Here is an 11,430-nt window from a genome sequence, read left to right on the forward strand (position 1 = left end):
GATCTAAAGACTATTCTCTATTTTTTGAAGGTTCTGAGGAGTCACCAGAGCCATTGCCAATCCCTACAGTATTACTTGGCTATGACCGTGAGAGGGATTTCTTAGCATTGTCACCTTTGGCGTTACCTTTCTGGGAGAAGTTGTTACTGGAGCCTTACGGGGGGCAGCGGGATGTAGCATATTTGGTGCTTTGTCCCAACAGCCCTTCTCTACTGGCTGCAGCCCGGGCCTTCTTTCAGGAGCTCAGCACTGTTTATGAGGTGAAAACTTACACCAAGCATAGTATTTAAATTGTAATATAATGTAGGAAGTGTTTGTAATGAGAGAATTATTACTCTGTTTTCAGACATGCCGCCTTGGAAAGCACCGTCCTTTGGCCAAGGTGTCCAGGGATGGCTTGGTGCGAGTTGGGGAAGAAGTGGAGCCAGAGAAGTTGGAGGAGCTGAATGTGGACAAGTGGTTGACTGGACCCTGGGCTGGACAACAACACACTGACAACCTTAGCAAACTGAAACTCTACGCCTACGCCTGCAAGCAACAGCTTGGTGAGAACATTGAAACAGTTTTATGTAATCCCTAATTTTATCCAATCTAGTTTCATTAAATTCATCAAATACAATCCAGACCATCCAACACAGCTGTCATCATCCTGTGATATCTTCCCAAGGGAGGGGATATCAATAAAATGCCTATGTTGGATGGTGCTATTCTAAGTTGGGAGTTGTGTAGGGAATTGGACAGTTTTTACAATTTCTCCTCTTGGCTTTTGATCAGCAACCATAGACTGTATAAATAATGGACGTAGTATCCGGAACGTCACCCATCTGTTCCTGAGCGCTGTTTTGAAGCCAATCGACGGCGGCAGCCATATTGGAAGTGCAGAACTCAACCAGGCATAGTGTAGGGGTTGAAGCCTCCTAGCCAACAGCTATGTGTTCCCGTCCGGGAGTCAAGTCAGTCATGTCCTTATTTGGGCAAAAACTTGTGATCTTAATATCTTCTGAACCGTCGTGTTAGAAAAACATTCACCCTCCGTACAGTGTGTGCCGATAGAGAAATTAGCTACATTGACGAAGACGATTTTTGAACCAGGCTGTAAACATGTTTATTAATGCTGTAAAGATTGTCTTTTTTGAATTGGTGTGTATGTGGTTTCCGGTGTTTCTGCAGTCAGCCTCAAGCGGATCTCTATGAATTGCAGTTTATAACACTTCCGCATGGGCTTCATATTTTGAGACCGGAGGTTGCCGCTTGAAAGCAAATGATAACGATAATAGAAAGTGAAAATCAAGAGTCATATGTAGCTGTGTCTTTCCACAACAGTTAACTTTCATATATAACCTCTTTCCCATTCTACATTTTGGAATGCATGCCCTTCTATCATATTGTATTACAACATCATCAAATGATCATGTTAGCCTTCAGATGCTCCCTAGCTAACATGACTGTTAGTCAGCTACCGTCATTGTAAGCTAGGAATTTATGCCCTTTCTTCTACATTGTGTTTCACCATCAATAATCATAACCTGGATTGTAAAACTCTTTTTAAATGCAGGTCCCCAACTATCTACCCTGCTTTTGGACAGCAGTCTTCTGGTAACTCCCAAAGTCCAGCCTCCATCAAACCCCACAGCCTCAGCCCAGCCTGCCTCTACAGGGCAGCCTCAGACTTGGGGCCCTGATGGTGAACCAGCTCCAGGGGCTACCAGTTCAGGAAATGCTCCGACCCCAACTGGGGCAGCATCAAACCAGACAGGGGAGGCAACCCAAGCAGCAACCAGCGATTCTAAAGGGTCGTCCTCTGTCACACCACCAGCCAACACACCAGCAGAAAACCCTGAACTGTGAGTCGAAGTTACAAGAGTGATGACCTCGCTCCTAATTTGGCTCTAGTGATTTAAACTAGTACAATTGGAGTACAGCTTCTTTCTTCTTTTCCCTTTCAGGACTTCTGAGCAGGCTAGAATTGGTATCCCCACTGTGCCAGACTCAGCAGACAGCCACGCAAACCCACCAGCTATTGTTATTTACATAGTGGATGCTTTTCTTGGCTCGAGTGCAACTAGAAACGAAGGGGGAGAGGAGGAAGAGAGTGATGAGGTGGATACAGGTAGCTTTTGGCTACTTGGGCTTCTACGCTGCTACACAGAGATGCTACAGACTCTACCTGAGACGATGAGACCTGCACTAGTGCTACAGGTAGGAAGTTACCCAGATAGCACACTGGCCAACTGTGAAAGGAAATTCACTCCTACCCTTTTAATCATCATCTGTTATTTGAATCTTACTAAGGTGGTGCCGTGCCAGTACCTCCTCCAGCCAGCCAGTGGGGAGAGCCATTTGTACTTGCAACATCTGCGCTCCCTGGCCTTCTCCTGTTACTCTCAATGCAGACGTCTGCTGTCCCAGCAAACACACATAAAGTCCCTGACAGGCTTTGGACCAGCGTCCATGGTGAATTCTGTCCTCAAGAGTCCAGAGGTAGGCACAGAAATTTAACGATTGATTGATTCAGAAGTTAATTTTTGTTATGATACACAGTAAATGATACTTAAGTTGCATTTATTCACTTTTCTCTGTTGAATTTCCTTCTCCAGCATCCCAGTCCACTTCAGATGTACTCCCCTCCTTTCATCCTTGGCCCAACCCGTTCCAAGCAGCCTGAACCAGGAGAGATGTGGGCAGAGCCTCCTCCAAAATATAATGTTCTCTTTGTTGGATACTGCCTATCACATGACCAGCGCTGGATCTTGGTGTCCTGCACTGACCAGCAGGGGGAGCTCCTAGAGACGAGCATCATCAACATTGATGTACCCAACAGGTGAGTCAGCAGGTTTTTTTTTTACTTTGGTCCATACAAAATCAGCCGGTTTTTTTTACCTTAAAAAGTATATATTTGTTGCATATTGTTAAGAATTATCTCTCTATTTTTTATATTTTTTTACCTCAGGGCACGAAGACCAAAGGTTTCAGCCAGGAAGATGGGACTACAAAAACTCTGGGAATGGTGTATTGGTCTCATCCAGATGACCTCACTACCATGGAGGATTGTGATTGGACGATTAGGCAGACTAGGGCATGGGGAGTTAAAAGGTAAAATGATATTTAATGCAAGATGAAGATACTGAAAATGACTTCATTTATTTCTAATAATTCAGTCTATACTTATTTAAACCACACATGATAGTACTCTTGTAATATAAAAAAGTGTGCACTCTTTTTACCCTTATGTACTCAGACCATATTTCCAGCTTAAGGCAACCACAAAGAAGTCAGACGTTTAACATACACTGTGCTTATCTCTATGATTTGATTGCTCTTGCATTGACCTGTATGCATTTTTCAGGCATACACTTGTGCATACTTGCAGCCTATCTCATGATATGCACTTATGTTCCATCATCTCTTAAAAATACTCAAATCGCTATTCTTCTTCTCCTGTTCTCTCTCACTACAACTAGACTGGAGCTCACTCCTCGGGGAGCACTCCCTGCATTCAGTGGGGCGACAGCTGAGAGAGGCCTGTCGTATTTGTGGGATCTCAGCTGCTGACTCTCCTGCTATTCTGAGTGCCTGCCTGGTTGCAATGGAGCCACAGGGCTCCTTTGTGGTCATGCCTGGTTAGTAGCCCTTCAACTTTGAAAAAGTCTGGATTTATTAAAATAATGATGGTTAACTCAGTGGTGTAGTTTCCTGCTGTGATAATATTGTATTCTGCAGTACACTGTAATTATAGTGTCTAGTTGAATCGACAAAAATCTCAGTGATACCTACAGATCTCATGTAAACAAAGCCACCTTTGCTCTGTTTCTCCATGTGTGCAGATGCAGTGACTATGGGTTCAGTGTTCGGCCGCAGCACTGCTCTGAACTTGCAGACTTCGCAGCTGAACACACCTCAGGATGCGTCCTGTACACACATCCTTGTCTTCCCAACTTCTGCAACCACCCAGCTGGCACCAAGTTCCTATCCCACAGAGGACAATAATGGTAACACATGGCACAGTTACAATCACTCACCCACGTTTTAATTGTACAAGAGATGCCTTTTTTCACCAGCAGGGAGCGTCATTGTGCTTAAAATATTTCCCTTCTTTACATTAAAAAACAGATCTTGGTCCTCTGCTACACACACATGCCCTTTTGTGTGAATATTAAAGCGTTGGTGGGAAACTTCAGAAGGTGTCATTGTTTATTCTAGAACTTTGAATCTATTTTGGCCGTGCTGACATTATTTACTCCCCCCGGCTCTTCCACAGATGACATGTTTGATCTGCCCTTTCCTGATGAACTGGAGAATGACATTGGCCATGACATGATGCTGATCACAGGGAACCTCCACCCTTCCCCTAACACCTCTCCTGTGCCCTCACCTGGCTCTCCCTCTGGAATGGGGATGGGATCACATTTCCAGCACACCAAGGTGAGTCACGAATCAGCTGAATTTCCTATGGAAATTAGAAACATGACATCCCCTACTTTAAAATATATAAACCAGACCCCTCGCTTTGTCTGTTAGACTTGCATTTCAGTAGACAGGTGTTTATTACAGGAGGGTTTTGGTGGAATTTAAACGCATACCTCTTCAGGTTTAGATTTGATTTGCACTCTGTAGCACAGGAGCTTTTTTCTTAACTGACACTCAACCCGCCATGTTATCACACAAAAATCAGAAGCTTTGCCAAGCATAATAGATGCAGAGGAATTTGTCTTTAGGGCACACGAGAGAAGATGTGTTGACAACCTATATCACAGCATGTGTCACTCAGTACTGACAAACTGTGGGAGCAGTATGTACAGCAAGTTATTCCGGCGTGCTTCATGTATGTTATTACCACTCATACCTGCAAATATGAGAGTTGCCCTTTTGCCAAACCCTTGAGAAGAAAACATTTTAACATGGGAAGGAAAAACATTTTGTTGATTAATAAAAGACACATTTTCAGAATAAAACCTAAGTAACGATATGCATGTATGAAGCAAAATATGCTGTTATTTCTCATAGTGTAAACTGAATACATTTTCATATACAGGAAAATAATTCCATGGTCAAGATCTGACATGACATGGAGTCTTTCTGAGGTTAAGCACAAATTTGAACACCAGAAACCAAATAAAAAGCACATCCTATTTAGAAATTTTCAAAATACAACAGACATTTTTTTTCCAATATGACATGAATCCAATTTAATTTCAAAGTGTATTATAAACTCAAGGTCCAGAGAAAAGACAATACATGGAACTAGAAAATAAATAAAGAGCAATATTGCTATTTTTGTAACCTGTCTAGTCTGTACTTTAATGCTTTCATGTGCTAATGTGAACATGACATGTTTACAAATTACATGCTCCTTATATGCCAGTGTAAAGGCTTCAATGGATACATTAAAGGTATCAACCATGACCCAGGATGTGTGTAGACTTCAATAAGTGTTAGTAATTGACTGCTTGCCTTCTCCTATGTGTGTGCAGAGCCAGGGAGAGCGCTTGCTGTCGAGGGACAGTCCGCCAGAGGAGCTGAAACAGCAGCCGCTGGCCCTGGGTTATTACGTCTCCACTGCACAAGCAAACGGACTCCCCCACTGGTTCTGGGCCTCCTGCCCGCAGGCTGAGAGCCAGTGTCCACTCTTCTTGAAGGTACTAAAAGGGAAGGGGGGTGAAAGAGACAAGAAGAGTTTCCTTGGAGCTTATTTTGCTTTAAAGAGAAGCACACAGAGATGAAGTGTTTGACATTGTGCCTTTGTTTCGTCACTTCAGGCCTCCCTTCACCACCACATCTCCATCGCCCAGTCAGAGGAGGTGATGTCAGACAAGATCAAGTGGACTCCTCACCCCTTAGACTCAAAGACAACCTCTGATGTGCTCAGGTAAATATAGATCACATGTTGTTCTCTTTCATCTGCCAGTGAGAGCGGATACAGGTAGGATAAGAAAAAATGGTTGTTTAATGCATCTATCTTATAAGGATATCCATCTCATGAGTAAGTGCCACAGTTTTATTAAGATGCATTAGTAACTTCTTTAACATCAAATTCTGAGAATAGATTTTAGTTTGCACTTTAATTGATTAGAGATAGTAACGTTATAGATTCTATGATACAGCAGTTAGTTCCAGGAAAGTTATTTGATTGGATAAGAGGCAGCCCATTGGTGCAGATATGGAGTATAACAGCATACTAGGAAAATACCTCTATCTGTCTCTTCTGTTGTTGTTTTTTCTTTAACAACCCAATTCATTTTTAAAGAATTGTTTTAATGAAAGCAATATCACAATCGGGACTGTAGCGTTTTACTGAATATCAACACAATTCTTATATTCTTCCTATAACCAAGAAAAAACACTGAGCTGTTATTCAGCACAAGAGCACTCCCCCCTGTGTGGTTTTACTGAATTAGTTAAAATGTGTATTTAATGTTATGATTTTTGTGATGAAATTAAAAAATCTTCTAAAAAACATATTTCTGATTTAAAAAAATATTGTAATTAGATTAACAATTGCTACCATTTGCTACAAATTGTGATCAATTATTAACTAGTCCTAAATACTCAATATTCATATTCAGCTAGCAGCACAAACTATATTCTGCTGTATTGATTGACAGGAAACAGGGAACTTTATTGGATATGCTTTTAAGATATAAATAATGTTCTAAAAGTCAGAGTTTCCTGTTTGATAAAATTGCATATTTTCGAAACACAGGTTTGTATTGGAGCAGTACAACGCCCTCTCCTGGCTGACATGCACCCCTTCAACCCAAGACCGCCAGTCCTGCCTGCCGGTCCACTTGGCTGTTCTGATCCAAATGTACAACGCCATCCTGAACATGCTCTAACTGTGGGAGACTTCAAAGGACAACTGGAGGGGTACTAATGGTTACTTTTACTCTCTCTGTGCCTACACTTCCTCCTTCTGGGCACCAGAGAGCACCAGAGCTCTTCTGTGGACTTTAAAGGCCAAATTAAGGACGGGACAAGTCTGACTCTCCCAGACCTGGAATGTAAAGAACAAGTGGGGTGAAATGCTCTGAACAATACCTTTTCACTTTTACTGGTTAACGGTGGCAGTTTGTTTTATCAAAGCAGGCTCTGCGTGCTGTCTGAGGAGGAAGACAGATGGATTTATCCGGCTATGCTCCTTTGACTCACATATCACAATTTTCTCCCAATCAAAACGGCATTATGTTTCACTCTCTGGCATCTGAAGCATATCTGGAAGAGAAGCTCTGAATGAAAACGGTTTCCTGCGCAAAAGGACATCTGTGCTGGGCCGTATCACTCCATATTGTACAACCAGCAAAAATGGCATGACAACACAAACACATGGCTTTTTTACATCAATCATGCTTTTGAATCATTTTTGTACAGAATAACTCTGTCAAGCTTCTTGGGACTTGTAGTGGGTTGAGGAGACTTTTTATTGTTATCCTGGAAGAGGGCAAACGTCCTCTTTCACCCTGATGAAGGGGAGCATTTGATGATGGCACTTTTTTCTCTCACCTTCCAAAGTGTTGTAGATATGAACACAGTGGAAACTATCAGAGCAGTCAAAACAGATGTGTTGTTTATAATGTAAGGCATACATTTGCAAAGAATTGAGACTTATTTTTAATATTTAAAGCAAGAAAATGAGAAACTAAAACAAGGCCTTTTTTCCCAATTGACTTTTAATTGTCCTGGGATCTGGAATAAAAAACAATGTTTTAATGCAATTGTAAAGATGCCATATTTATACAAATTATATCATGTCATAGAATTTGATATATATATGTATATACCTAAATATATATTACCTCTCCCATGCAGGCACTTAATGATGAAAAGTGATGGAGTTGATCATCTCTTTGGAGGTGGACACAGTATGAACATTTATCCAAAAAAATGCATTTAAGTTGTTTGTTTTTCTACAGATAATGAACATTTTAACTTTTTATTTAATGAGTTTAAATTAAACAAATTGATGCGGGAGATACAGTATACTCTATATTTATAAAGTGTTCCTCTTCTGCTTTAAAAACTTGAAATAGGCAATAGAAGATGATGGTATTTGAACATTGCAAGGTAATGAAATATTTAAGAATGGTATTTTACTTCATTGGGCTCTTTTAAATGATGTCAAGCAAACCAATAGAAAGGCCTGTCTCTTCAGCTTCACTCAGTCTGCTCTTTGTTAAGACTCCTAGCATGTTTGTATATACACTTTTAAGCTGTGTCTTTTGGAAGTTCTTAAAGCTGTACATTTCATGCTGGCTGGTTTACTTTCAAGTGATTCATATCAAAGTATTTTTTTGCTGTGAGCTTTTTTGATATATAATATACAGTACAAAACTCATTTATTTACAGCCAAGAGGTTAAATTGCCAAGTTAAGTGTACACAAATGTACAGACAAGGACAAGTTTGCAAAAATTTGTTACATCTGTCATCACTTTGAATATCAAACAGATCCTCTTCAGTGGGAGGGATCTGTAACTTTTACACTCTTTTTTAGTAAATTATTAAAACTCTTGAAAATCATGTTGTGTCCAGTCTTCTGGTTTAGTCTAAATAACTGTAAATTGTAGTCTTGTATCAGGTGTTATGCTGCCCATTTCAGTAGTCTAATACTTGAAGATGGTTTACACTGCAGCATTTCAAAGTTTATTTTAAAAATCATCTTAAAATTGTGTGCATCATATATTATAACAAAAATAAAATGCTTCAGTTCTTTAACATTTTGAATACAACAACAAAACAATAAAAGGTTAAGGGAGCAGGTGAGTACAAACATGAAATAATATGAATAACTTTCAGGAATTTCCCATAAGTCTTACATTTTTTTCCTAGGATATTCCATAAATCTTAAATAAGATTTTGAGATTTTCCTTTAAACTTTTGAGAAATTTAAGGTATTTTCATGGGAACATTCAGGAATTTTATTGATCATTTTCTTGGATTTTTTTCTTGAAACATTGAGAAAAAAAAATTAGTTGAATATGTCCAGAATTGTCAAACATACTTTCAGAAAATTTCAAAGACTCTCAGGAATTTTACATACTTTTCTCGTAGAGTTTTTTACTCTTTGAATTTTATGTGATGGGAGCCTTCAAAGTAACTTCTGGGAATGTATCTGAAAAGTTGAGTTTCAAATATGTAATTGAATTTTCCTGAATCTTCTTAATTATGTTAAGGCCCTCAGAAATCCAATTGAATTTAGAAAAACCATGGCAAAGGCATATTCTTTAGAGGATCAATAGGATCCTTAAACAAGGATCCTCACACCTTTGTGCTCAGGCCCCAATAACTAACTGTGAAGAGGAAAACAAGCCCTTCATCACACTCATGTCATTGGGTGTGAATCTTTGTTTTCCAACATAAGCCTAACATAATTCAACATCTAGTGACTAAGAGCATTACCTCTGTTGTTGAGAATAAATGTGGGGGTTATGTTGACATGATAGCCTGAAATTTGAAGAGGTGCAGTTCAATTAGCTTACTGAAGTAAATCAAAATGATGAAAGATAGTGTCTGTCATCCAGCTGCTGTCTTTCCAGTTTAACAAGAAAGTCCTGTTTTATCTGTGATGTTCAGTTCTCGTGTGTAAATATACAGCAAGAGCTGATTTAAATATTTTAGAGGCACACTATAAACAAAAGGGAATCATTTTGATATAACTTTTTTCATATGAAAGTAGTGCCTCCTCTGCACTAATCACAAAACGGACATAACTGTCGAAATATAAAAAAAAGACTGAAGAGGAGTGGCACTGAGCTACCAAACGAGGAGTGTCATATTAGTATGTTACTTTACTAAAAGTAAAGCCGACATCATGACAGAAGATTTTTGTGAGCTCGGAGTCACAGCGGCACGTTTGAAGTTTGCTGTTTGATAATGTGCCGTCTGTCTAAGCTGTTACACAATCAGTCCTATATGAGTAGCAGCATTAAATATAGGAGTGTTGTCTGTATGATATGTTTGTGTGCTTCTGCTGGGGAAGCACACATGAGGCTTGGGCATTTTAAAGTAGCAGACAAATTGTAAATCATTTGTCATATGAACATTATGGACTTTTAAGTTTGCTTATTATGTGTATGTTATGATTCTAAAGCATGTCCTCTGAAGTGGAGGCTACTTCTTTTGTGCGATATAGTGGGGGAGTTTAAATATGTGAGGATGACAGAGACAAAGAGGAAGTGAAGGAGGTTCTTTTTGACCGTCAGGGTGAGGGAAATGGTATTTTAATAGAACCCAGAAAGCAGAAAGAGAGGACATAAAAAAATTGACAAAAGTCAGTGTTGAGGGCCTCTGCAGCTCGAGGACACCATGAATAAAGAGGAGTGGGTAGCTGAAGAGTAAAAGCCACTGAAGAGTCACTTGTCATGGTGGGGCTGTCTAATGGCCATCGCAAGAGAAGACAGTGGACTCCTAATTGACTGCTATGTGTTTTACACAGGTGGCCCATAAGACCATGGCCATTTATCTGTTATCTTGCTTGGTAAGTGGATGGCCTCAGCAAAATGGCCTGTGGGCTGGACAAAAGAGGCCAGGGTCTGGCTGGACGTAGCATTAGTGCAAACACAATTAGAAGTCAGCAGCATTTTGTGTCGCTTTTCAACCAACAGTGTGTCCATATAAGAGGACAAGGTTGTTCAGAAAAGTCCTCTTATGGGAGGAAAAAAGCTTGACTTAATTCAGCCTTATTGTTGCCATGACACAGAATAATAAAACAACATCTTTTAACTCATGGTGCAATGTAATGGGAATATGTTTTAGATTTCTGCTAACTAAATTTGAGATCATGAGCTTCTGCAATCTACAATATTCACTATATTCAACTGGCAGCTTTTCTTCTATAGAGCCACACTCAGGTGGGAAGCTCAATGCTGTTAGAAAGTAATGTTTGCGAATGACTTAAACACAGGGTATCTGACCAATCGTTATCATTTCACTGCTTCTCAATTGAACAGTATCTAAGAAGACAACAACAAGTAAAGCCCCATCAGGCTAAATTACTCTAAGATAACAGCTACCTTCAGACAACTGCTAACGTAAGCATTCAACTTCTTCTTAGCTAGCATCGGAAAGCTGGATTGAGCAAAGCTTTCAAACTTCTCAGCATTACCTTGACATCAGAGGACAATAACCAATGTAAAAATGCTAAATGGTTCCCAGAACTTAAACTTATAGTAAGGTATTCGTACCTTACTTCAAATTAAGTCTGTACACCTTCTTCAACCCTGCATTTATAAGCTCCTCCTTGCAAGTGCTTTTAGTCATCATAGTGAAAGAAGATGGAAGAGGATTTCATTGCTGAGAACTTTTAAAGCACACTCTACGTGGAGAGCTAATTATGGTTACAAGCTAGTACAATATCTCAAATCATCAATCAGCGAAAAAAACATATTCATGTGGTGCATAAACCTCAGATCAGTCAATTTGCCAGGCTAGTTGCAAAT

The 11,430-nt window shown here is 39.9% G+C and overlaps 1 protein-coding gene across 3 annotated transcripts in view; it reads left to right on the forward strand.

The window, feature by feature from the left end:
• LOC117831615 (mediator of RNA polymerase II transcription subunit 13-like) overlaps positions 1-8,512 on the forward strand; it is a 94,500-nt gene extending 85,988 nt beyond the window's left edge. For all 3 annotated transcript variants that reach the window (XM_034710381.1, XM_034710383.1, XM_034710384.1), the window contains exons 19-31: positions 31-260; positions 347-545; positions 1,556-1,844; positions 1,947-2,199; positions 2,293-2,481; positions 2,598-2,821; positions 2,951-3,093; positions 3,462-3,620; positions 3,825-3,989; positions 4,259-4,422; positions 5,472-5,636; positions 5,757-5,866; positions 6,701-8,512. In XM_034710381.1, coding sequence (XP_034566272.1) covers positions 31-260; positions 347-545; positions 1,556-1,844; positions 1,947-2,199; positions 2,293-2,481; positions 2,598-2,821; positions 2,951-3,093; positions 3,462-3,620; positions 3,825-3,989; positions 4,259-4,422; positions 5,472-5,636; positions 5,757-5,866; positions 6,701-6,833 — 2,423 coding nt within the window. In that variant the 3' untranslated portion in view covers positions 6,834-8,512. The remainder of the gene's footprint in view (positions 1-30; positions 261-346; positions 546-1,555; positions 1,845-1,946; positions 2,200-2,292; positions 2,482-2,597; positions 2,822-2,950; positions 3,094-3,461; positions 3,621-3,824; positions 3,990-4,258; positions 4,423-5,471; positions 5,637-5,756; positions 5,867-6,700) is intronic.
• Positions 8,513-11,430: the final 2,918 nt, after the last annotated feature.

Source organism: Notolabrus celidotus, chromosome 19 (assembly GCF_009762535.1).
Source record: "Notolabrus celidotus isolate fNotCel1 chromosome 19, fNotCel1.pri, whole genome shotgun sequence".
Classification (NCBI taxonomy): Eukaryota; Metazoa; Chordata; class Actinopteri; order Labriformes; family Labridae; genus Notolabrus; species Notolabrus celidotus.